This window comes from Brachyhypopomus gauderio, chromosome 2 (genome assembly GCF_052324685.1).
Source record: "Brachyhypopomus gauderio isolate BG-103 chromosome 2, BGAUD_0.2, whole genome shotgun sequence".
NCBI classification, from domain to species: domain Eukaryota; kingdom Metazoa; phylum Chordata; class Actinopteri; order Gymnotiformes; family Hypopomidae; genus Brachyhypopomus; species Brachyhypopomus gauderio.
The window spans coordinates 18,747,299-18,775,087 of record NC_135212.1 but is presented as its reverse complement, the minus strand read 5'-3'; the positions used below and the strand labels follow the sequence as shown (position 1 = coordinate 18,775,087).

At 46.5% G+C, this 27,789-nt stretch overlaps 1 protein-coding gene across 4 annotated transcripts in view; it reads right to left on the bottom strand.

Moving 5' to 3' along the window:
• shf (Src homology 2 domain containing F) overlaps window positions 1–24,867 on the bottom strand; it is a 94,106-nt gene extending 69,239 nt beyond the window's left edge. For 2 of the 4 annotated variants that reach the window (XM_076989591.1, XM_076989569.1), the window contains exons 1-2: window positions 24,200–24,867; window positions 7,268–7,400 (exon numbers count right to left, since the gene is read on the bottom strand). In XM_076989591.1, coding sequence (XP_076845706.1) covers window positions 7,268–7,400; window positions 24,200–24,622 — 556 coding nt within the window. In that variant the 5' untranslated portion in view covers window positions 24,623–24,867. The remainder of the gene's footprint in view (window positions 1–7,267; window positions 7,401–24,199) is intronic. The other 2 variants (XM_076989576.1, XM_076989586.1) reach the window with 1 other exon arrangement.
• Window positions 24,868–27,789: the final 2,922 nt, after the last annotated feature.

Below are 27,789 nucleotides of genomic sequence, written 5' to 3'. Positions count from 1 at the left end.
ACACACTTCCGCACGCCTCACTGTGAGAGGATCACCCCCAAAGGGTTATTTTTTTTTTGGATAATTACAAAAAGTACACAGCGTTAGAAGATAGCGTTTTCCTCACTCCCTTCTCCTTCTCTTCCTTTCACGTGCACCCTCTCTCTCTGTTTCTCTCCTTCCCTCCCCCTCTCCCCCTCCCTCTCCCCCTCTCTCTCCCCCTCCCCCTCCCTCGTCTGCACATGTCTGAACATCTTCAGGTTTGTTGCTCTCAGTAAACCAGTGTGAGGGTGAGGACTGCGACATGCTTTAGCTCGCCACAGTGGGCCAGCCAGCAGCTCTGCGTCTGCTTTGCATAAATCTCTTCCTCCTCCACGGATAAATAACAGCACAGGTGGGGATCTGTGCGTGTTTGTGTGTGTGTGTGTGTGTGTGTGTGTGTGTCTGTGTGTGTGTGTGTGCGCGTGTGTGAATATGAACTGTAATGCCACTGATGCTGTGGGCAGTAAAGTGAAGTGGAAAGCAGGGGTCAGTTAGAGCAGGCGTAACAAGGTGTGCGTTACAGGCCATATATGGAGGCACAGGGCTTGACCAGAGGGATGACCACTGCGACCACAGCACACAGGAATCCTGCTACCGCATCTCCCTGTCCTCAAACACTAGTCATGATTATAGAGACTTATAGTCTTGTATAGATACGTACACACACTGTGCTTCTCATTTCACACACACACACACACACACACACACACACACACACACACACACACACACACACACACACACACACACACACACGCATGCATGCATATATAAACCATGCGCATATGTCTCACTCAAACATCTGGCATTAGTTTTATTAAATTAAGCCCCTTGAATCATGTCCAGGTACACGGTGAGTCAGCTAAGACCATCGTTGTGAGCTCTGGGTAGTCGGTGTTGCTCAACGCAGCGGTGGATGTCACAGCTAGCACAGCGGGAGGAACGGATTACAACAACTGGCAAGCAGTGTGTTCTAGTGAAGCAACACAGCCCAGCAGACGTGTCACCCATTGGCTTCAGGCAAATAAACACACCACTCTCCCACACACACACACACACACACACACACACACATACATACACATACACACAAACACACACACATGAGGAAGTCGCTGCTACCCATTTCTCTGTTGTTGAGATTCTCCTCTTACTCAGGGAATTATTGGTGTGTGAACAAGAGTAGGAAAGAGAGAGAGAGAGTAGGTGAGTGAGAGAGACTGTGTGCGTGTAAGTGAGGGAAAGAGAGGAAGAGAAAAATAAAGACAGAGTGAGAGAGAAATGGAGGAAGAGAGAAACAGAGATTGTAAAGGCCATATTTGTTCATCACTGTCATCTTGCATGTTTGCGCAACAGGGAAAGCCTTGGGGATTGTGGGAAAATTCTCACATGGGGGCAAGGGGAGGAATCAGTCTCTCCCTCACACGTACTCACCAAAACATCCTCCCAACACACACACACACACACACACACACACACACACACACACACACACACACACACACACACACACACACACACAGGAGAGAGAAAGAGTCACAGCAGGAAAGAGCTGGTACGGCCTTAATGCCTACAAGTCCCAACACAGCGGTGTGTGTGTGTGTGTGTGTGTGTGTGTGTGTGTGTGTGTGTGTGTGAAGGGTGGGAAACAGGAGGAAGACATGAAAGTAAGAATGAAAGGGAAAGGACAGAATTTGCAGCACATTTCCTTCCGCCTGCATGGCATTTTTCACACAATACCTCTAAGGAGGAGGATGCAGCCTGCAGCTTTGAACAGCTTATACGCAAAGGGAGGCAGACGATGTGTGTGTGTGTGTGTGTGTGTGTGTGTGTGTGTGTGTGTGTGTGTGTGTGTGTGTGTGTGTGTGCTAGTTTGGTATGTGTACACAATTGATATGTAAGCTGTCACTTGGGTGGTGTACGACTGTATTAGAGCATTTGGGTTCACATGAGATCACAGGAGGGAACCACAGCAGTCCAAACAAAACATAATAAATACACCGAACACACTCACATTCACACACAGTCTCTGGAGGGATTCTAACACACTCACATTCACACACAGTCTCTGGAAGGATTCTAACACACTCACATTCACACACAGTCTCTGGAAGGATTCTAACACACTCACATTCACACACAGTCTCTGGAAGGATTCTAACACACTCACATTCACACACAGTCTCTGGAGGGATTCTAACACACTCACATTCACACACAGTCTCTGGAAGGATTCTAACACACTCACATTCACACACAGTCTCTGGAAGGATTCTAACACACTCACATTCACACACAGTCTCTGGAAGGATTCTAACACACTCACATTCACACACAGTCTCTGGAAGGATTCTAACACACTCACATTCACACACAGTCTCTGGAAGGATTCTAACACACTCACATTCACACACAGTCTCTGGAAGGATTCTAACACACTCACATTCACACACAGTCTCTGGAGGGATTCTAACACACTCACATTCACACACAGTCTCTGGAAGGATTCTAACACACTCACATTCACACACAGTCTCTGGAGGGATTCTAACACACTCACATTCACACACAGTCTCTGGAGGGATTCTAACACACTCACATTCACACACAGTCTCTTGAAGGATTCTAACACACTCACATTCACACACAGTCTCTGGAGGGATTCTAACACACTCACATTCACACACAGTCTCTGGAAGGATTCTAACACACTCACATTCACACACAGTCTCTGGAGGGATTCTAACACACTCACATTCACACACAGTCTCTGGAGGGATTCTAACACACTCACATTCACACACAGTCTCTGGAAGGATTCTAACACACTCACATTCACACACAGTCTCTGGAGGGATTCTAACACACTCACATTCACACACAGTCTCTGGAGGGATTCTAACACACTCACATTCACACACAGTCTCTGGAAGGATTCTAACACACTCACATTCACACACAGTCTCTGGAAGGATTCTAACACACTCACATTCACACACAGTCTCTGGAAGGATTCTAACACACTCACATTCACACACAGTCTCTGGAAGGATTCTAACACACTCACATTCACACACAGTCTCTGGAAGGATTCTAACACACTCACATTCACACACAGTCTCTGGAGGGATTCTAACACACTCACATTCACACACAGTCTCTGGAAGGATTCTAACACACTCACATTCACACACAGTCTCTGGAAGGATTCTAACACACTCACATTCACACACAGTCTCTGGAAGGATTCTAACACACTCACATTCACACACAGTCTCTGGAGGGATTCTAACACACTCACATTCACACACAGTCTCTGGAAGGATTCTAACACACTCACATTCACACACAGTCTCTGGAAGGATTCTAACACACTCACATTCACACACAGTCTCTGGAAGGATTCTAACACACTCACATTCACACACAGTCTCTGGAGGGATTCTAACACACTCACATTCACACACAGTCTCTGGAAGGATTCTAACACACTCACATTCACACACAGTCTCTGGAAGGATTCTAACACACTCACATTCACACACAGTCTCTGGAGGGATTCTAACACACTCACATTCACACACAGTCTCTGGAAGGATTCTAACACACTCACATTCACACACAGTCTCTGGAAGGATTCTAACACACTCACATTCACACACAGTCTCTGGAAGGATTCTAACACACTCACATTCACACACAGTCTCTGGAAGGATTCTAACACACTCACATTCACACACAGTCTCTGGAGGGATTCTAACACACTCACATTCACACACAGTCTCTGGAGGGATTCTAACACACTCACATTCACACACAGTCTCTGGAGGGATTCTAACACACTCACATTCACACAGTCTCTGGAAGGATTCTAACACACTCACATTCACACACAGTCTCTGGAGGGATTCTAACACACTCACATTCACACACAGTCTCTGGAAGGATTCTAACACACTCACATTCACACACAGTCTCTGGAAGGATTCTAACACACTCACATTCACACACAGTCTCTGGAAGGATTCTAACACACTCACATTCACACACAGTCTCTGGAAGGATTCTAACACACTCACATTCACACACAGTCTCTGGAAGGATTCTAACACACTCACATTCACACACAGTCTCTGGAAGGATTCTAACACACTCACATTCACACACAGTCTCTGGAAGGATTCTAATCCACAAAACACTCGACCAAATCACTGAGCAGTTCAGTAATTTACTAAAAGTTGCATGTTGCATGTAATATTACATCGAGAAAGTATTTAAGTGGGCACTTCACCTAAAATGCAGAGTGATAAAAAATTCATGCAATTGCAAAAGAGATTTTGAAATGCAGATTTTTTCCCCTTTGTTTGTATCTTTTTATTGTCCCTTCTGTTGCACACTGCAAGGGGTCTGAGCAGACACGTCTGCTCTGAGCGGACACGTGTGGACTGAGTGGACACGTGTGGACTGAGCGGACACGTCTGGTCTGAGCGCACACGTCTGGTCTGAGCGGACACGTCTGGTCTGAGCGGACACGTCTGGTCTGAGCGGACACGTCTGGTCTGAGCGGACAGGTCTGGTCTGGCACACGGCCAAGGACTACACGGCTCGCACAGCAATGCGGAGTTGTCACAGAGCGTTACGAGGCATGGCGCACAGCCATTCAGCTGAGATGAATTTTCAGTCACCTTTATAGTTTTTCATTCTTGTCTAGTCTAAAAATGAGAAATAACTTATTGCTGGGTTTTTTTTTGGCATGATATAATGGCATATTTATGTTTTGTGGCCATGAACGTGGTTTGTGAAGCATTACGTTTTGTCATGCCTGTTACCGTGGTGAAGCAGTGACACTGTCATGCTAAGCCATGTCCCTGACAGCATGAAATCAGGGGTTGTGGCATCATCATCCTCACAACATGTCACTGCGTGTCCAGGCTGCATTCATTCTTGCTTTTATCAAGCAGGGTAACCAAAGCATGGCCGATAACGGCCTAGGAAGACCTCCGCATTGAAGGTAGGGGTCACATGAAATATTGCTCCCTAATTGGAGGGTAGATTGAGGCAGAAGGGGTTGGAGAGCGAGCTGGGGCAATAGACGCTGCAAAGTCATCGGCGGACAGAAAGGGGAGATCGTCTGTGATCTGCCTCATGTAATTGTGGAATGAACAGTTTCTCCCAGGAACGGAAAGCAGATTTGATATACAACAACGTCTCTGGAAACTGCAGTACTGCAAGAACTCTGACAGTGTGCAAGCAAATTTGCAAGTTCCTGACACTCAACTCCTATGCTGGTCCGAGCCTTTGCACCTTGTACGCGAGGCATGAAGCTGTTTTAACATTCTGACAAGGGCGAGATGAAATTGCTGAAATTGATGTTATCCAGTCTGGAAAAGCTGGAAAGTGTCTCTGCATTGTTCAGAAAGGTCCTTATTCATTTCTGTTATTGCAAGCTCCAATCTGAATTGCTACAATTGATGCTACCCAGTACGGCCAACTCAGTAGCTTTAGGAAACGCCTTGAACAGGGTTTCAAATATACCAATAGAACCTGAAACTGCAAGAACATCATATGCCCCTGCATGTGAATACAGTCCACACATTTTGACAGCAGTCATAGACCGCAGGCTAGCTGTGAGCAATCTGAACCTGTGTGAATAGGTAAAATGGAAAAAGGGATTTAAAACATGTACTGTATTACAAGAGCACGGGCTACGCACACATTCATCGTACCCACAGTCCTGTCCTTAAAGACCAGTCAAAATGGATTACTCTCAACAGTTTCTGTTTCCCAGTAATTATGAGATGTTTCTTGGTTCCCTAACAATGTCCTGTATCCGCCATGAATAAGAGCCTTACAAAACACCTTCCGTTTCAACATGCTCGCACACCTGCGCACACACAAACGCACACTGGCACAGCCGCACAAAAGGAGCTGACCTTGGTTTCCCTCCCATGGTGCACCTCGAGTCTCTGGTGGGAGCGTGGAGGTTGACTGAATACTCAGCTTATGAGAGCATAGCAGAGAAACCAAATGGAGCCAGAGAATGATAAAAATTTCTCTGTAATGTTAGTTTTCATCGCAATGAATGACCTACCAGTTAAAAGTGATGAGTAAGATCACACAGCAAATTATGAAATAAACCCACATCTTTCTCAAAACATGTGTTATGTTTTTTTTTTGTTTGGTTTTTGGTAGTTGGTCCTCAAAGACATTTTTTTCTTATTAGCAAAATGCATAAATAAACAAAACCGCCAACAGAAGCATCAAACAGTGCTGCTCTCATTTACATTTCTGGCTGGTTTTGTTGGGGGAGTCTAAGAAAGAGAAAGTCAGATGCAAATGCCTTCTTCGATGCGGATTAACACTCATTTGCTTTTCCGTTTGTCTTCCATAGCGTTAATCCGCACACTGTCCCTCGGCGAATGATATCAGAGAAGGGAAGGACAATAGCGAAGTGACAATCCGTCGTTTCAGGCCAGACGAGGAATACAGTTTGCCACAAAGCGTTCTATTGTTCCGGCCTATAGCCAGATGAGAAGGAATCTGATAGTGAAGACAACCTTTCCATATGACATCATAATTCCTATTAACTATGGCAGGCCCCATTACATTCAGAGAGAGAGAGAGAGAGAGAGAGTGACTAAGAGAGAGAGAGTGACTGAGAGAGAGAGAGAGAGAGAGAGAGTGCGTGTGTGTGTGTGTGTGTGTGTGTGTGTGTGTGTGTGTGTGTGTGTGTGTGTGTGTGTGTGTGTGTGTGTGTGTGTGTGTGCGCGTAGGTTCGTTTGTGTCTTGACACTCACAGTCTGTTGCCTATTTACTGTGAAACGTCAGCAGGGTCCAGAGCGTGTTTATTTGAACACAGACAGGCCACATATGGCTTATGTCCCCATTCAGACAGGTGAGCTTCCCCCAACCAACCAACCACACACACACACACACACACACACACACAAACTCTGGACAGTGGAGCTGATTAAATAAAGGCTTTTGCCTCAGAGCACAGAACAAAGAAACATCGACCGGCTGCCTGAAGATCAGCAGACCAAGAGGACGAGCCCAGAGCTACGGATGACCAAACCTGATGGTCAAAGTCACCGAGCGCGTCAAAGCCACCCATGATGCCATTCATCTTCAAACGGTGGAGCCAGTCACCAGCCGAACAAATAAATTTTAATAAAAAGGATGCTGGTGCATCAGGCCTATCATGGAAAACCGACGTTATTACTGAAGGGGTGAGGCTGCATCGTACCTGCCATCATCTTCTGTGCCTCGTAGGGCTCCATGTAGCCGTCGTTCTCCACGGGCTTCTCCGTGCTGCTCAGCGGGAGCCCGGCCTGGTCCGTGGCATCAAAAGGGTCTGCATAGTCCTCCAGGATGATCACCTGTGGGGGGGGGAGAACAGCACCACAGGGGCAACGATCAGAAGGCCGAACCCCACAGGGGCAGAAGGGAGAGCACGCAGGCTAACTCTGACAACACAGGCATGGTACAGACCCAGGGAGCACACTGTAAATTATTAAATGTTTCATATTATAAGCTAAATGTACAAGTACATTATGAACCAGCCAAAACGACTAACTGCAAGTGGTTCTGAAATTCTAATGAGCACACTTGATTGACAGCCCTTTGTGATAGACTGCTTTAATTAAAAAAGTGAAATAGCTCATTGACTCAGGTGTGCTGCACCCAGTATTACAGTAAGCCTATTATATGTCAGAAGAAATTTTGGCTACATGGATTGGTCATTTGATGGACTTTGGTGTTCAAAGGACACGTTCTGTATATAATGCGTTCCCAGAAGAGCAAGGTTACCCTAATACTGTAAGGAAGAAAACACAAAATTAGAAGACTTAGACGTGGAAAGAAGTCTCTTCTTTTTTTCAACTTTCTCTTCATTTTCTTTTGAATCTGTTTTATTGCCAAATCCTTTGCATTAACATTACACATTTATCGTCTTGGTGATACAAAGCTAGACATAGAAAGTGAGTGACAGAGAGAGTGACTGAGAGTGAGCGACAAAGAGAGTGACAGATAGTGATTGAAAGTGACAGAGAGTGACAGAGAGAGAGTGTGACAGAGAGAGAGTGTGACTGAGAGAGAGAGTGACAGAGAGTGTGTGACAGAGAGAGAGTGACTGAGAAAGAGTGACAGAGAGAGTGTGACAGAGAGTGACTGAGAAAGAGTGACAGAGAGTGAGTGACTGAGAGGGTGACAGAGAGAGAGAGAGAGAGAGACTGACTGAGAGAGAGTAACTAAGAGAGAGAGAGTGACAGAGAGAGTGTGACAGAGAGTGAGTGACTGAGAGGGTGACAGAGAGAGAGAGAGAGAGAGAGAGAGACTGACAGAGAGAGAGAGTGACAGAGAGAGAGAGAGAGAGAGAGAGTAACTAAGAGAGAGAGAGTGACAGAGAGAGAGAGCCTACTACTCCACCACCACTAGTAAAGGACAAATCCAGACAAATCCAGGCTTTGGCAGGGACGTCAGCCTAATTGCAGGCCTAGGTTTTTGTAAAGGGTATTTCTTACTGAGCATGGCAATTAGGTGGACATCCCAGCCACGGACACAAACAAAAGGTTCTGATATTCATTCATTACCCCATAACTGTATCTCATGCTGGAACTGCTTCCTCGGACACCGGAGGGCTGTAATCAACTCCACGCTAAGCCAGCAATTTGGAATATTTTCCACCATAACATTTTTAGGAGGCCTTACATAACTGGCAGCCTACATGCAAACATGCATGTTTTGGCTCAAAATCTCTGAACATCCAATGGAAAAACAAACCGGGGACGTGGTTCACACGCACATCAAAACGTCCGACGCTTTGTAGTAGCTCCACACACGCGCGTTTTTCGTTCTGCACTGTAATTCGCATGGTTATGGGCGACCATTCACCAGAACCTCATAAAACTGGGCAAGATAAACGAATGAATAATTTACACCACTACAGTGACAACACCAATTATGGTCAGAAATGCAAGATGTCAGTGATTTAGGCCTTAAGCGCGAGCACAGTCAGCTCATGCCATCTGCTGCGATGGACCCACCCGAGCGTCCAAGTCCAGTTCTCAGCTCGGAGAAGGACCCGGAGCGCACGCCCGGAGCTCGGAGGGCCCAGAGGGAAACGTTTCCGGAGCCGGAACAGCGGGGGAGGAAGGAAGAAGAAGAAGAAAGTGATGGAGAGGCAATGCGATGATGGAGGAGAGGAGCGTTGGGAACGCAGACAATCTGACAAGCGAAGAGACAGACTGACAGGTTTGACACGAAAAGCGCGGTGACCGTTCGATTACTCGGTTCTGTGGCGATTCGTGTGTGGAGAATCGGTGGAATAAATATTTTTCGTCTCTCTTTCACTGGCATGACAACTGTAATTATGAAAGTCGCCCACTGTTTGTCTATGCTTTTCAACATGTAGACATGGCAGGACAGAGAGGAGAGCACGCATCAGCTAGGCTCAAACATACCAACTACCACGTGCTTCACTGGCGGGACTGACAGACAGACCAACTCTATTAAACACAGAAGCAAACTCATAAATAACATATATCCAAAATCTACATGAACAGGATGCTGTTTGTTTTGTCACCATCTTAATGGTCTCTGTATAGACTGAGCCCTTCACTAGTTCATTCAACTTCGTTATTGGATTTTTGGCCGTGCAAGAAGTCATTGATTCAAGCTGGCACTTACACTGACACCTCCCCATACCCCCACCTCTCTGGGCAGGGTGAACATCGGAATGGTGAGGGGTGTGGCTTGGGCTGAGAAGTCACTGCAGTGCGTTCCTGCCGAAAGACCGACCGCAAGTCGAACAGGGTAAAAAATAAAGAATAAAAGCGAAATAAATAAAAGCTCCAGTGAGTGACTCAGCTCTCGTCTCATGTTTCGAGCTGGACATGTGCAGCGTGGGCAGCGTGGAGACATCGTCCCAGGCAGGCCGTCTCAGGGGAACACCCTCACGTTCCTCCAGAACCTTCACAAGGAACAGCCTGTCAGACACGCACACCATCCTCTCTGACTGGCCTGTGGACACTTTAAAACACTCCATAAACTGAGTATAGTATAAATCCATCTGACAGGGAGTCAGACCCACCACAGCCACCGCCTTCACATATGTCCTACACCCTAAACCGAAGATAAACGCTCTCGGTGGACTCAAAACATGCACAGGCTACACTGAAATTACTATATATCTGCTAAAGACCGAGAGCTGAATAAAAGTCAATAGCACATATTAAAAAGGAAACATACAGCACTGAATATGACTTTTAAGAACATAACCCACCCATAATCATCCCACCTTGCTAATGCTGATGGGAGTGTGCCTCGTACTCACACGATCGTCTCCTCTCGGTTTGACCCAGTGTCTCTCGGACATGGGCAACCCAAAGCAAACACGGATGGTTTGGGTTTCTACCACAGACATAATTCCTCCCAAACATAATTAAATTTAATGCCACTGAGACCAGGACAGAAGACAACACATGGGATTGGAGCTTAGCTTTCAAAGCTACAAAATGTTTATGCCTTTTGATGCTTGAGTTGTTTAATCTTTCCTCCCTAGAAGTAGAGTGAGATCTTCGCACCAGTCCAGGAGCAGGGGAGCAGCAGCCGCCCCACCCTGGCTATTCCCCCGGGGCACAGGGGGCCAGCAGAGCGCCACCTGCTGTACACACATTATAATAAACATTCACCAGGCTCCCTAGCTGTGTCTGGCTAAGCAACAGTGAAGCAGGGACACGTCCATTAATTACTAGATGACATCAGACACGCTGAACCCTGTAGCATGACGGTGCACGAAATGGTCAAATTCTTTAAATTAAAAATGAATCCAATGCATATTCCTCAGTTCTGTTTACTGTTAGCTGACTTCAGGATGCAATTTTATTGATTATTAGGTTGGGCTAAGTAATAGATTTATCACACAGAGAGCATGGGGAGATGACATGTGCAGCACCATACAGGGTGTAGGGTAGGACCGTAGGAGGGTGTAGGGTAGGACCGTAGGGTGTAGGGTAGGACCATAGGGTATAGGGTGTAGGTTAGGACTATAGGGTGTAGGTTAGGACCATAGAGTATAGAATGTAGAGTAGGACCATAGGGTATAGGGTGTAGGGTAGGGCCATAGGGTGTAGGGTAGGACCATAGGGTATAGGGTGTAGGTTAGGACTATAGGGTGTAGGTTAGGACCATAGGTTGTAGGATGTAGGATAGGACCATAGGGTGTAGGGTGTAAGGTAGGACCATAGGGTGTAGGGTGTAGGGTAGAACTACAGGGTGTAGGGTAGGACCATAAGGTGTAGGGTAGGACCATAGGGTGTAGGGTAGGACCATAGGGTATAGGGTGTAGAGTAGGACTACATGGTGTAGGGTGTAGGTAGGACTATAGGGTGTAGGGTAGGACCATAAGGTGTAGGGTAAGACTATAGGGTGTAGGGTAGGACCATAGGGTGTAGGGTAGGACTATAGGGTGTAGGGTAGGACCAAAGGGTGTAGAGTAGGACCATAGGGTGTAGGGTAGGACTACAGGGTGTAGGGTGTAGGTAGGACTATAGGGTGTAGGGTAGGACCATAGGGTGTAGGGTAGGACTATAGGGTGTAGGGTGTAGGGTAGGACCATAGGGTGTAGGGTAGGACTATAGGGTGTAGGGTGTAGGGTAGGACCATAAGGTGTAGGGTGTAGGGTAGGACCATAGGGTGTTTAACAGTTGGCACAACCATTCGCTTACAAGTGGAACTGTGGTCATTATAATCTTCACAATGCTAACGGCTGTTGTTGTGGTGTTGTTGTTTTTAGCCAGCTTGACCCCGGGTGGCATAAACAGCAACACGTAAACAGCAAAAGCTTCACTTTGTATGACTTCTGCAGAGCCCACAAACTGCAAGTGGGAGTGTGGTTTTGTCACCAGAAAGACCAAAGACCAAATATACAGTACATTAAACATGAGCGGGGCAGGGGGTGTGTGTATCATACACCTTCCCTCCGGGTTGGGTGTGTGACAGCTCATTTTAGGACTTACTAGTGTTCTTCCATGAGAGACTGCTGCGTGCTCTGCTGGATATGACGAGTTTTTGTTCCTGCCTGCACATCGATAACCTACTGAATAAACAAAACATGCTTCCAGATTTATATCGTCGTCACGCCACCCCAGGCACGATGGTTTCAAAGGATCTGTACTTAAAGTCAGGGATCCATTCAGAACCTTGACACTGGCTTGGGGATAAGAACGTGCTGAATGTGATCTCTGGCTAGGGAGAGGGAGGATTCTCATTAGGAGACTGGTGATGCTGCTCTGCCTTTCTTCCTACGGGGATATTTTCTATTTTTTTCTGTTCAGTGGAACCATGAAGCAGGATAATCTAGGTTACAGCAAATGGATCTCAAGACGCTTGACTGAACATCGGCAAATGACTCATTGATAAACAAGGCTTTCCCTCTGCCACTATCACACAACAACACACAAGCCAAGGTCACGCTAATAAGGGTGGTGTTGGGAATGCCAAAACAACAACAACAAAAACCCAATAAAAAGTCCATAAAACAAAAACTGCATCGGCCGTCATTTGCACGTTGACCCTATTGAGCCGCATGAGCGATTGACGCCATCTTCTCATCTACTGTGATGAGCTAGCCGTTGAACAAAGTGGGCCGTATTAGCGAGACGAGGGCGCCTGTTTTCACGGAGTGCACCCAGCTCGGAGCTTTAATCAACCCGCAGCCTGGGTGGCGCGGGTCTCGTGGATCTCGCGGATAAAGAGAGGGAGCATCGGCGTGGGAGCGGAGAGCCACCTGGGGTCCCTCCATGGGCTGGCGGGTACACGCAGGGCGTGTCGGAAAGGCAAGCCGAGCTGCGGCTGCCGGGAAAGTCAAACTGGACCACAAGCTCCACGCTGCTCTTCCCTCGAAGCACAGGGGGAAGTGGAGTGGAGAGCGAGACCAGATCCAAGATCAGGTTTTCTCCATCGTAACCTGATTTCACAATGCCAGCAGGCGAAATAAACTGACCTGAAATCAGCAGGCAGATGCGGCTTGTCCCCAAAACCCTGCGATGGATGAGTCCGGTTCTTAACTGAATGCCTAGTCCTGGTTGCATTTCCCAAGCACAGAGCTGCTGGCAGGCGGCCAGCAAAACACCACAGTTCTAAAGTTGGCAGATGGCTTCACAGTGTTCAAATAAAGTACATTACCATGACGGGACACACTACCACTTGGAAGACTGGTACTCTGAACCCAACCACCGGCTGTAGTTGAACCGTTGCTTGTTTGTATTTACCTCCGTGTGTCACAGAGCTTGCTACATTTCTAATTGTACTATAAAATGTTTATTTCACAGCCTGCAAGGCTAAGCCCAGTCACCACAACCATATCATTAGCCTGCAATGACCACACAGAGAACAGGAAAACCTTCAAACTCCCTTGGTAACCATTTTCGTTTCTTTCCTCTTACATAAAATCAAAGTTGACTCCACCTGTATGTCCTCTAGGCATTTTATAGCTCTGGGAGCTCAAAATATTTAACTGTAAACACAGTAAAGCTAAACAGCAATTCATCCAAAATGCCTGCGCTAACCTCAGGCCCGGCAGTGAACAACGCTGGGTCCAGTGGGAGCCTCTGGGGGAATGAAACAGGTAGAAAAGGCAACACCAGTGTCTCCAGCCAGGTCATCCACATGGATTCAAAATTAAATATTCAATCATCCTTCGGTCCTCCATTATTGCTGGAGAAAGAAAATGATAGAATCTCAATTGCGAGAAAATGAATTTGGAAAGCAATTAACATGTTGAGAATCTAGGGCAATAAGAAGGAGAGCGGAACCCAAAAATGAAGGCTGGGGGGGGGGGGGGGCTCACTTTTGTCTGTGTAAGTGAACCACTATTTTCCAGCTGATCTTCTGTCATTATGCAGTATCAAAACCTGAGTGGCCGGGTTAAGAGCCCTGATGAATATCCAATCATCCATCTCATTAAAGGTTCTTCAGATCCACAGAACTTTTCAATCTCTCTTTTTTATTTTTATCCAAGTTTCAAACGACAGGGTTTGCCCTGCGAGGAGAACGCCGCTCCAAGAAACGATGCGAGCTGACATTCCTCCAAGCCGTGCGCCAAGAACGAAGAGGAAAGACAGGGTGAAAACGTGAGAAAAAAAGGGAAGGGGGAGGGCGGTTTTGCTGCGGCTGCCACGTGTGATTTATGTCTCGGGCCACGAGGGATTTGAGCTGCTGATAACCTAATACGGGCCAAGGCTGGTCAGCTCTGCCGCATTACGGGCCGTTTCAAAGGGGCTTTTTCTGCCACCGCTGCTCTTTACGCCATCTCTCTAAACGCTGCTCAAGGGTGCCGGCCGACCCGGGCAGGAGGAGCAGGGTGAGAGAGCCCGACCAGGCCGCACTGGGGAAAGACTGTGGACCAGGGGTCCAGTCAGGGCTGGACCACGTCAAAACCATCGAACCGGCCCGGCCCAGTTAATACCCCACCAGGTGGGAACGCTGCATCTGGGCCTTGGAGGCGGCTAGACGGACGTTTTTTTTACAGGTTGGTAATGTAGGATATGAAAGATGCACAGAAAGCAAATCAGATCTTTGAGCTCGGTGAGGTGAGTGTTTAAAATAGATCATCTTCACCGCTTTGATTCGAAACAAAGCTACAAAGTGAAAGAGATACTTTACTGGGAGATTTATGATGGACTGTCAAAAACATAACACTGTGTAATTATGAAAATAACACCCAGTATCAATTTCATGTCTTGATATATGGCATTTTCAGTCTATAGCCCATGCATCCTAAACACAAAGATATGACAGAGTGTATGTGTGTGTGTATGTGTGTGTGTGTGTGTGTGTGTGTGTGTGTGTGTGTGTGTGTGTGTGTGTGTGTGTGTGTGAGAGAGAGAGAGAGAGAGAGAGAGAGAGAGCGCATGTGGAACGTGAAAACCATAGGGGGAAAAAAGCCACACAAAAAGACTCTCTTGTGCTGAGAAAGTCAGAGAAAAGACAGACAAAGCAAAGTGGCACAGAACCCAGTGTCACCTCGTCCTCCGTAAGTATGAGATGTGTGTTCAGAGGAGCACTCAGGGCCCACTGCGTGAGACCAAACGACTCAGCTCAGGGAGAAAGAGAACAAACCTGTTTGACTCTCCGAAGGAAACCTGTTTGTATCATGGAGCAGAGCACTCAGACCAGCACTACGGACTTAAAGGTAGGACAATGCCCGATGCATTCAGGATGCCCTGTGGCGAACCGCACGTGCTGAAAATAAAAGCAAAATGGCCTTCGCGTCTGACTCCAAACTAAAAGACATTTTCGTAAAAGCCTCTTGACTTTGCATGTAGACTACAGTGCCTCTGACGTCACCAGTGCGAAAAAGACCTTCCTCTTCTGTCATGACAGTCATTTCTGTCACATTGGAAATGCTGTCAATTTTCCTATTGGAGATGGATTGTTAAAAACACGGGATCCCATGCGCGGTATCATGGGCATATCTCAGGATGATTAATAACACGGCTCAGGGAAGGCAGGGGCATCTGACAGAAGGATTAGACAGTAGCTCTGAGCCTGCCAGAGTGGCCACTCAAGCAATCAGAAAGGTAGCTAATCCAATTACTGCCTTCCATTTACATCTTTTTTTATTTCGGCCCTCACTAATGAACAAAAAAACAACACAAAGAATGGATGACAGAATGGGTGGGGTGGGGGGAGGGGGGGAGACAGAAAGAGAGAGAGGGAGAGAGAGGGAGAGGGAGAGGGAGAGAGAGAGAGAGAGAGAGAGGGAGAGGGAGAGGGAGAGAGAGAGGGAGAGAGAGAGGGAGAGGGAGAGGGAGAGGGAGAGGGAGAGAGAGAGAGAGAGAGAGAGAGAGAGAGGGAGAGGGAGAGAGAGGGAGAGGGAGAGAGAGAGAGAGAGAGGGAGAGGGAGAGAGAGAGAGAGAGAGAGAGAGAGAGAGAGGGAGAGGGAGTGGGAGTGAAGTGGAGGGGTGGGGGGGTGGTGTGAACGAGATGCCATCATCAGATGTGCTTTTTAGCTAAAGATACTTCAGCTGAATGTTCCAGCATCAAAATTTTGCAAAGTGAAGTTAAAAAAATGCTAACTGCTAACTGTCCTGCAGGCGTTTTAGCAATACCGCAGGACTGCGCATCGACTCGTCTGATAGGCTCTACTGATCACATGGCCTCCTGCGCTTCATCATTTAGTACCAGCTTAAAAATCAAGGTCATGTTTCATGCGCAGACACACCACGCCCAATCTTGGGGCTGTATTATGCTGTAATTCTCCAGCCAAAGATTCTTCACCCAAAGTTCTTTCAGGATCACTGAGCAGCAAACCAGCTCGGAAAGAGAGAGACAGGCAAGCAGTACGTGATGTGGAGGCTGGTGAGATGATCAGCGATACAATCACGGTGGTCCACCACACACGGTGTTCTGATCTCTCCTGCTCTCTCCTCACCATCTATGTCGACTGAACTGCAAGTCACTGAACTTTCAAGTTTCATGTTCACTTTATTGAATGGTTTCTTTGTTAAGATTCCTGTAAACGACACTGCTTGGGATGTCTGTACACGTGCAGAGTGAGTTTCAGCCAGATAGCCACTTGGGATCTCGTTATCATATGGAGCACTGGAGGCACATCACGCACATTTTAGTCACACGTGATGACCACTCCGTAGGACTCGACAGGTACCTTGCAATCCCAGATAACCGAATCAGCCTTCGGGCCGCCTGGTCCTACCAAGCTTACAGCAACTCAAGAGCAAGTCCCTTGTTTAAAAAAACCCACTGCTGTGTATTTGAATAAAACGAAATATATTGCCTAACAAGCAAAATACTGCTGCATATATGTTCCTTTACAACTGATGACAGAGTATGAATAACCACACAGTTTAAAAAGGGTTTAAAACCCCCTTACAGTACGGCCCCACGGATTAAACCCTCTTTGCCGGACTTGTCTAGCCAAATCCCTGTACGGTGGCCCTGTTGAGGTCACTCTTCATTCATAACCCCACTCCATTATGGAGGAGGTGACTCTCCCCTAAGGCAGACTGCCCACTCGAGAGTTTCTCCGGCCTGGGCGGAAGCACTCGCCACCTGCCCCAGCCTGGAGGAGAGCAGGGAGATTACATGGCTTTTAATACACCACAGATATTCAAGATTAAGTACTGTGGGACACGCTTGACAAAATCCAATTTCCTTTCTCTATCTTTTCTGTCCTCGTCTCTCTCTTTCTCTTTCTCACTTTCTTTCTCTCTCTCTCTCCATCTCTCACACTGTGAGTAGGAATTTTAGAGAAAAACTAAGACATGGTGTTTAGGGTATAAGAATTTGGTACCAAAGATAATGTGGTGTATAATAATGTATATGGGCATTGTGAGAAAATAATGTACACACACTTATACTGAGGTTTTGGCTACACGATGCCAAGATTAAACCACTTCTTGTATGTTTTTTTATTATTCTTTGAGCACTGAGACATTTGGAATCGCTTTAAACAGTATTCTTCAAATGGTCTGACACGCATATCTGCCTTCACCGTCTTCCCACTGGCACAAGAACAACGTTGTGCACACCCCACCGGAGCAGTAACTCAAGGCAACACCTCAATGTCACACAAATCTTCCTCCCACTGATCTGAAACAGGCTTCCGCATGACGTTCCACAAAACTCTTGGCACACGCCGGGGAGGTTTCAGCAGCTGTGGCGAGTCACACCAAAGGACTGCACGTGGACCCTCGCCCCAGTTGCTCGACTACAGGAGGAAACGGCATGACCTCGGATACGCCCAGAGAGGCACGAGGGCCTTCGACCTGGGCGCCCGACAATGGGGCGGGTGGAGCAGGGTGGAGGTCCACATTCGTCCACCCCAGCTCCGCCGACACGCACACAGAAGGAGGCCCGATACTGCCTGACCCCATACCAACTGAGGTCAAACCTCGAGTCAACTCAGGCAGCGTGACAGCGATGAACACAACTCTAGTCAGGCCAAGCAAGCCCGGAAGGCTGGAAGCCCGGAAGGTTCTGCTGGAGCTCTGAATGTCATACCGAAGATGCTGAAAGGAAGAGGGAACCACTCCCTGTCTAACTCGAGTGGAGGGAGCAGACTTGCTCAGTCAAAAGAGAATGTAAACACTTCCTGTCAGGAAGAGAGCACTTCCTTAACCCTGGAGCAAATGCCTCTTCGCCTTTTTTTCCAACAACTGAAAGTTAAACTATAGCCAGCTTACATTATCCGACTTTTACTTGAATGTTTTACAAAAAGTACAAAAAAATCGCACCTTGCAAATTATTACTATAAATCCTCAGTAATGTAATGTCTCAATAAGGTCATGTGGCTTTAATCTTAAAAATAGCTATGACTATAGTCATCGTCAAGGTGTAAATTTAGTACCATAATGCATTGCTGCAACTGCATGTAGTAATTTAAAACTAAAAATAGCTTTGATGTGTTAGCCATAATATTGGTGAAGGCCAGGACCCCTAACAAGTAAGTCCTAACAAGGTACTGCTGACTCAACCTAAAAGCAGAGGTCTGAGGTATGTGGGATGAGGTACCCCGAACCTCAGTAGCCGTTGGCACCTTTTCCATACCAGGTGTACACTGCGCCGGAGGACTCCATCACCACCATCACGGGGCAGGCGGAGGTGCAGCATCTGAGAGGCGTGTGTGTGCTCTCAGACAGGCCCTGCACTTCCAGCCTGGTGGTTAAAAATACCTCATGTTCTCCACACCCACCGCGCCCACCACGCCGAGCCCTTTTGTTTGGAGTTTTTTTAGTTTTTTCTTCTCTCTTTTCCATTTCCGTGCAGTTTTCTCTCCCGTTCTCTGTGTGCCGAAGTTCCTTCTGGGCCCGATAGGGTTCTTTTTTTAAATCCTGCTCACGCATCCTTTCCTCATTCTGTCATGAAGCAGAAACACCAGCGCATGTGAGCGGACATGCGTGTGCGCACGTTACACACCGCTTAGAACAACCCGCTGGACCCAGACCACTGCACTGGCTGAGTGGTCCTAGTGGACACTTATAATCTGGGCCTGAAAGACACTCAACCCCAGTTCAGACCTCAGACTCAACCCCAGTTCAGAACCATAACATAGTTTAGTGACAGGTTAATCAACTGCTTAACTCAAAGCTAATTTAAGCACCTACATTTACTTTTGAGCTTGGCAACAGAGCTGGACCCTTCGTGAACTCACTGGCCCTTTATCAAACGTTGCGTAGATTTCACAATCCACTCCCGACCTCTCCGATGCCAGCTGTGTGGTGGTTATCTTTGAACTGGGTGGTGTCATCCTCACCCATAGGAATGAAGCATGACTATTTTAGGTAAGAATGCTGTGTGATTCTGCTAACGCAAGCCGCCCCATCTCCTGACTCATGCTTATACAGAAGGAGCCTTTCTCCCGCCTCAGATGGAGCACGGCTACACACACCTCCACCCTGACTCTTCTGAGAAAGCCAGGAAGTGTGAATTCTGATAATAGAAAACAAAATGGACATACCTGAGGTTAACCAATGTTCAATGGGTTCTTTTTTTCCCTTTTCACATAGTCATTTCAGTGAAGATATGGATGTCTGAGATACCAGAGCGAATGCCTCAGTCATGGTGCCTTAGCTTCTCATCCATTCAATTACATTTCTCACAAGAGCTCAAAAAAAGACGAAAAAAAAAATCCCCAAACTAGCATATGTGTGCAAACTGTTGCCATAGCTACTGACACAATAGCCTGTGTAGTTTGAAGCTCCATCAGCCTAATTTAAGAGGAATAGCAATACCTCTTCCCTAGCCCTTTAAAGCCAATTAAATGGTAAAAAAAATATCGAACTTGCTTTAACTGCTTTGGTTTAACAAAAACATACTGAAGTGAAGACTTGTTTAGCCTTCACACATGAAAATATGGACCTACTTCATGTACTTCAACTTATTAGTATTTTATTGCTTCCCCACACATAAAAATGAAGTTTAGAAAAATCTTTCTGACAATATGTCTCCTCATAGTGAAGGTAAGTGAAATTTGAATATGACCTAGAGTATTCTTTGAGGAAATGTTAATTTTATTTTCTGGTATATTAAAGTTAATTGGATTATATGTCTCAGCACTGCTGACACTTTCAGACAAGATAGTGACACTGATGTGTTCCATCACAGACATTACAGAAGCAAACTAATCGGCTGAGTCTCCAATAACTACATTACCCATAATACAGTTGCACCTTTGATGGCAGTACTCAAAGGCGAAAGCCTTTCAAAGCAACTAATTTCAGGAGACAAAATAATATTCCGAAGGTCATTCTGAAAGATTCTGAATATGAGTGTCAGTCATGTTAACCATCCCTATTCAACATGATACTGATATGCTTGCTGCTTTACAAACCAAAGCCATGTAATGCACCTAATGTACCTTTCTGAACTTTGGGTGAAATCAAAACAGGTTACTGCTCAAGGGTGCGTTAGTCTCCTGCAAAGCCATTTAATGGTGGATGGAAATTAATCCATGAAAGAAAAAAAAAACAACTGAAAATGTATCAGTAGCATGTCAGGAAGATTACGTGAGTCAGCTCAATGCTAAAAGCCTAAAAGCTCTTCTATAAATGGAATCTCAAGTGCATATTCAAGGCAGGAGAAGACTGCGAAACCCAAAGGCCCACTACACTTCCACCACGTTCACAAACACACCATTAAGTGTGCGGAGGGCCCAACACACCATTAAGTGTGCGGAGGGCCCAACACACCATTAAGTGTGAAGAGGGCCCACCCGCCGTTCTACGCACGCGACACAATCCAAAGCTAACGCTGCAAACATCAAAAATGGAGTTGATAGCAGCTTAGATTATCAGATAAGCAGGCAGCAGGCAGAAGACGCGATGGTAACGTCCCAGCTAAATGTAGTTCAGTAAATATCTTGCCTCCTGACTTTTCTCGTAATAAGCTCCAGTGCTTTTAGTGCAGACATGAGCATGAAGCCTTACACTGGAACCCTGACACAGACATCGTCGCGAGGCTGACGCGCATACTCTGCATATTTTGCCACTGTGAGAGGTATTATCAATTTTTATGGCACCATTTCATTTCAGAAGAATTAAGAGCCAGTCGTACCAGCCAAAGTCACATGCACGCCAATGTATACATGTAGGGATATTGTGGCATGTTAATATAAATACTGATCCTGACCTTGCTAATGCTAATGTAAATGTAGAAGCCATGCTAAATAGCTAGCATCGCTGTAGTCTAAACATGACTGTGCCACCCATAAGTACCAGGTGTAGTACCAGCCCTGCAACAACATTTTGCTCTGGTAAAAGAGCACAGCTGGTGGCAATTTGTTGCACGCAGCGCAGGTGAAGGAAGGAGGCGGTAAAGACCATCTCACCTGTACCTGTGATCATGTGATTCTCTAGAGGAAAATGAGTGACTTTAATTCCAAGTATGTTCTCCTTGTTCTAACTGCCTTGGATTGTCTATCCAGATTATTTTGTTGCCAAGAATTTGAGGTTAGTGGTACAGCAACAAGAAAAAAAACCTATATAAATCACCACATGTGAAAAAAACCTACATAAATCATCAACACATGTGAGAATGAAGACCTTAAAGACATGGGCAAGTGCAAGGTCAGACCTTGTGTGTGTGTGTGTGTGTGTGTGTGTGTGTGTGTGTGTGTGTGTGTGTGTGTGCATGCGCACTTGCCTGCCTGTGTGAGGTTTGTTTGCTTTCATTATCTGCTGTTTATCTTCTAGTAATTCACTTTGAAGAGTCCTTGACCACCTTGTGCTGAGAATGGTCAAAGCTGTGTGTGTGTGTGTGTGTGTGTGTGTGTGTGTGTGTGTGTGTGTGTGTGTTAATTAGCAGTACAGCAGTATGATAATTGATAATCTACCTAAAGTCATTCACTCATGAAGGGCTAATCACTCTAAACAAAAACACATTAAAGGTAATGCAGAGAGCTGCCACCTTCACCTCTGCTGTACACTTAAATCTGCTTACCTGTTCCTGCGCTACCTTCACCGCTCACACTCACAGCACCCACCAGCTGCACCTAAAGCCCCCAGCAGCCCCACACATGTCCACTTGCACCCCGTGTCTGCCAAGGCCCGGCCCACCATTTAAAGTGCGAAATGAAAGGTATCGTGCTGTTGCTTCAAAGCTCGAGGTTAAACAAAACACTTGACATGGCTATTGGCATTCTGAGCATTTAGGTAAGCAGTTATGTAATTAGCCCTCACTACTCAAGTAATTAAAACATCAATTGGCCTTTCTGCAGTATCAGGAGGAAGCCAGCACGTCAGTCCGGTCGATGGGCTGCAGTCTGCACGGCCAGCAAACCCTGCCGGCCTCATTACCGTAACGCATGACATCATAGGCCCATGCTGATACCGGTGAGCACTGCTGAGATTAACACTGGCATTTCTAAAATCCCACAAACGCTTCAGGTCCAAATGAATGCTCCATATTAGCTAGAAATTTCCAGCACCACTATAAATACTTACCCTGTGAATGTTTCCGAGCGGCTGTGAGATTTTAGCACCTTTCCTCGGAACTTAATCAAGCCAGCTGCCACGGTGTACCTTCCCTCTCCTCGGCCTTACACGGTTTTTTTTTTCGTATGTGCGTGCGTTCATCGTTCAACACCATGTAATTCGCCGACCTGGGTGAACTGGCCGCTCCAGTTCACCCTTTCAACAGTAATAACAGCACTTATCAGCTCTCTACATTGTCTGCCTTGTTTCAAATGCAGGGGGTCGCTTACCACTACCGTCAAAGACAGCCGAGCTCGCGTTAAGAGGAGTCAGCATGCAGCGTTTTAATTAGATAGACCAGCCACTGCAAGGTCTGTAAGAACAGGTATGTCAGCCACCCTTCAATGATTGACAGTGCTGGAGCATGTTCATTACATCCTGGGCTAAAACGCTCTGTAGACATCATCAGACCGAAGACACGGGCCACCAATCAAGATCAGACGCTGGGTACCGCTGCCGTCATTGGTTTGTTGTTTAAACATCTCCAAGCTCAAATATAATGGGCGACCTACAGCATATGGTGAAACCGAAAATAACAAATCTGTGCTGGTTTTCGTTTTGTGCAGCTGTTACTTCACAGCTTCTAACTCCATATGTGCAGAGGTGGCTGAGCGGGCCGGGCTTAACACCTAGCATGACCCGCGTGCCCCCACCGCAGGTGGACAGCAATTTCTATCCATCGTCACAGCAATTTAGCCTCTCACAGTCACTGTCAGCAGCACCGGTGGACTCAGCTGTGAGTGAGTTCAACCTACCTGCACACAGCGGGCGTGCCCCACCTTGAACAAGAGGTGCGGCAGGTATGAGAGAGGAAGTCTAGGTACAATAAAACCCGATATAACAAGAAGGATCCCTGGCTGTTTTCCATACGCATCAACCAAGTTATTACAAGGTGACAGATTAATTAAATAAACACAGTGGGTGAGTGCGGGTGTGCGTGTTTTATTCCGGGTGCTAACGTTACATTGGTGAAACAACCGGTATTGGGCAATAATGCAAGACTTCATCATATCAGCATCATCCTCATTATTACCATTATTACTTTGCAGAACATTAATCATATTACAATTGAATTTTAGTGTGTCATAGTAGATTGTAAACTGTTTTATAGGCATATCTAGGATGGGATTCTGACGTTCGCATTCATTATAATGTGTATAATAGGCAGATAGATAATAGAATAATAGAAATATTACTTTATTAATCTCGAAGGAAATTGAGGCAATCATATACTGTATATACTGTACTGTAGGTTATCCAAAAAAGTTTATACAAAGTCACAAGCCCAGCTAAAAAAAAAAAAAAAGGCTAGACCTAATACATACTAGTTATAACTAACTTGTTATGAATGAACACTAAGTTATGCATGATTGACGTCACGTGAAGAGTGTTTATGAATGTCATGTAACGACGTTCTGCCAAGACCTAACACAACCGTTGGGGAACAGATAAACCGACTTGTTTTTCAGGTTTTGACAACGCAAGCACGTGGATCGTAGAAAGATAATAGTAGCCTGGGGACCGTGCTGTGCAGGTCCGATATGCAGAGAGTTCAGGTGTTAAACAGCATGTTAATACTGCTTCTCCAAACAGCTGCAGTGTTGGAGACGAACAGATGTGAACTGGCGCTGGACCGGTGCCGTCCGTCCCAGGAGCTACCTGTGCGGCTCTGGAAGCAACCTTACCTTCTCCTGCTTGCTCTCCGGTTCCGCGGGTGGAGACGTGGGGGACTTGGTGCTCCCCACGGTCCCCGTTTGGGTTGCGGCGGCACCGCTGCCCGAAGTCGAGTTCGTTTCAACCTTGATAAGCCTGTGTTTCGGAGACACGTACTTTACATCCGGCGAGCCCAGCGAACCCAGTCCACCCGAGAAGGGAATATTTCCGCCTCCCGTGTACGGATCCTCGAAGTCCAGTTCCTTCTGTAGTTTGTACGCAGTGAGTATGTCGGGCTGAGCCGAGCCTGGGTACTGCGAGGTCGCGCCGGTGCCGGGCGGCTGGTAGCCAGGCGTACCTGATAGGGCGGTGTGTCGGTAGTCCGGTTTCGGAGGCGCCGGTGGAGAAGCTTTGGTCGTTTTGAATCCCAGGTGTTCCTTGAACCATCTGGCCATGCTGCCAGCGCATCGCTCAAAACTCAAACCCTGTATTTCCGTACCAGTGTTTTATCACCAACGTCTGCGCTCCTGTGGGCTCCGAAGCGGGTCGCCCCTCTCGAACCCCGGACAGTTTGTTCGCTTTAGTCAGAGTTGCCAGTTTGTAACGAGCGATCACTTTGTGTTGGTGAAACTCCGGCGTGTGTGCGGACGTGTGTGTGGAGCTCTGCCCACGCTGCGCGCTCAGCGCGTATCTGGCTGCGGGACGCGCTCCTCACCGAGCGCTACCTGAGCGCGTCTACCGCCACCTGTCGGTTCGATGTGGTACAGCCAAATAAACTCCACCAAATCCGTGTTTTTATCAACGTTTCGAAAGAAACACTAAACTATATATACAAAATAGATAAACACAATAGATGAAGTTACATCACACTCATATAATTTATTTAGATACTCATTTTATTAGTGAGGGAAGTGGTTACATACTCAAGGCTCTGGATAGTAATTCTTCAGCGTTGTCTTTGTACAATAATGGAATCACATATTAATTGCTAATGTGGAGTACACAAATATTTATGATGCTTTAGTTACTTTTCTGCAATCTCCAACAATGTACTGTGTGTACCGGGGCATGCAAGGGTTAAAAGTATTGTCCGAAGATGAATGTGAGGTCCCAGTATCGCTTTGGGGGCGGGTCAAGGAAATCGAAAGCGAACGGTGGGTTAAGAGCAGTAAACGTGTATGCGTGCTCTCCAGCCATATAGAGAGAACAAACGAGTATTTATGTGTTTTCAAACGAGAGAAAGTCTGTATTTGTGAGCACCAGCGTTCAGAGTGAGACGAGCAGGTCTGAGGGCTCTTTAAACTAGACTCCGGTGCGTATTGAGTCAGGACTGGTCTCGGGGAAAATTCAGCTGTTGCGTAGCGCACGAAATGGCGGACGTGCCCACCTTTGTGTAGCAAGAAGAGTGCGTGAGGCCTTTTCTGCAACGTGCATGTGGCGGAGGATACGGCGTTGCCGCGGGGGAAGGCTGCTGGTTTGTTTTTTGTGCACTTTCCTGCGTGTCCGTGTGCGCGCGTTTGGGCTGGCGTTAGCTGCAGGTTGAGTGGGAGCCGTGTTCACGCACAACGCGAGGGATTGCGGCCGCGTCTGCCGTCCGGCGGCAGTGGGGAAGCGCCACACAGAGACTCAGCGTGTTCCTGGTCTTCAGAGACTGTTTCTCCGTGTCAGACTGTTGCCGTGTACCCTGCCATCCAGACGACATCCTCTCAGCAGTTCGCCTCCTCAGTTGAAGGGAAGTGATTTATTTTGTATTTGTTTGTCTTTCCTGGGTATTTTATTTATGAGGCTACGTTAAGAAAGAGTATTTTGTCTCGTGATCAGAGACTGTGATCAGAGACTGAGATCCACGTGACCGTTCGTAGACTCTTTCTCTCAAACTGTGGACTGCCAAATACACCCAGAGTGGGAGTGCAGAAATAATATTGTGGATTATTTACTGCTGTTGTTGTCATTTGTTTCATTTAATTCCAGAGGAACACCCAGATTTATATATGTTTAAAATGAATAAACTATGTTAATAATTGTTCAAATTATAGTTGTTTAAGTATAGTCACTGTTTGAGTTATATTGTGTGTATGTGTTGGATGCCCAACAGGGTATTTACTGTGTTACTGATATACCTACCTTGGAGTGGGGGCGTCTCACCTGTCCTGTCCTGATCTAGGGAGGGGGAAAGGGGGGTTAACAAACCTGTAGCCATTCACAGTGTGGTTAACACCAATCCTTCGGGCCGCCACCGTGTCAGGGTCTACCGAAGCCCACCTCACCATTTCAGGCAGTGGCTCACCTTACATCTATTTATTGGGGAAGTTAGAAGCCATAGTGTAGAACAGGGCAGGCTACCCATACTTAAACAAATAAGCACTGAGGCTAATTGTACTGGAGGGTGGGGACCCAGATCCTTCCGCTCTCCCGTCGTCCAAGGTGAGGTTGCTGCTACTACCCCCACAAAACGGGGCTTGACACCCCGTTACACTAACATGCTAACACACAATAAAAATAATAAAGTCTTTTGTATTACATCCAGCAAATGTGTCCTCCCAAATATCAAACCCTCCACGTCCTAGTCCAAAGACCCCAAATGTATGTGGGGGAGATGAGCAACAAGTCCTAGGAAGTGTGAGGAAGTGTAAAAATCTCAGTGCAAGCGTTTGACTTTAGCCAACAGTATTTGATTAAGGAAAGCCCTGTGCTTAGTTGGCAAATCCATGTACCGAAGGTCTCCAGTGACCTGACGGTTCATCTAAAGCGTTCGACATACATGCGGTGCTGGCGAGGTTAAGCAAATAAGGACGTCCCTGGACACACGGCTGTCTCTACTTCTGCGATATGTGGCATACAGTATATATTCTCCAGATTATCCCAAACCTTACAAGACATTTCACTTCCCTTAACATGTACACGCACGTACAGCAACGGCCAGGGAATATGGCTTCATATAAAGCAATATTTCTTCATAATAACATAGTATCCTCTAGGCAAAGATCACGGTACAGAGTGATAGGTTCAACCCTGCAGAGGTTCTATCATGTCTTCACAGTCCAACTACTGTAGACTTTTCATGACAATTCAATTACAGCTGATAGACTGGGGTTCGGTTTTATTTAAACCCACAACAAACCCACAATAACATTCCTGGATTTATAAAGAAAATGTATTTTGTAGGAATACACATAAAAAAAACTATTGGATAAATCAGTGCATGCTGCAGTAAATTAGTGTTTTTATCTGCTTAGGCCAGTAACTTCACTTCTTCCCAGTGCATTACTTTAGTTTACTGCCTGTAGATATTTAGAAATGGAACATAAGCAACTTATACAAGGACGTGATATAGTAGCTGAGGCCTCGAATTGAAATGTCTTATCATTACTGTGATCATATGTCATATGAATCTGCTGTATCACGTGTCTTCTGCAAACGCAGATACTTGAAGCCTGTGTGTGTGTAGATCACGTGACATATCGTTGAAGAGGGGGGTGAGTGGTTGGCTCCGTCGGCTCGAAGAGGGGCTTGTGTCGCCTGTCACCCGGCAAGGCATAGTCTGTTTAGTGAGCGGTGCTGAAATAGCTGGAGAACAATTCAGAGTTGACACAATGGAGAGTTTCACTCGTATTTCACCAAC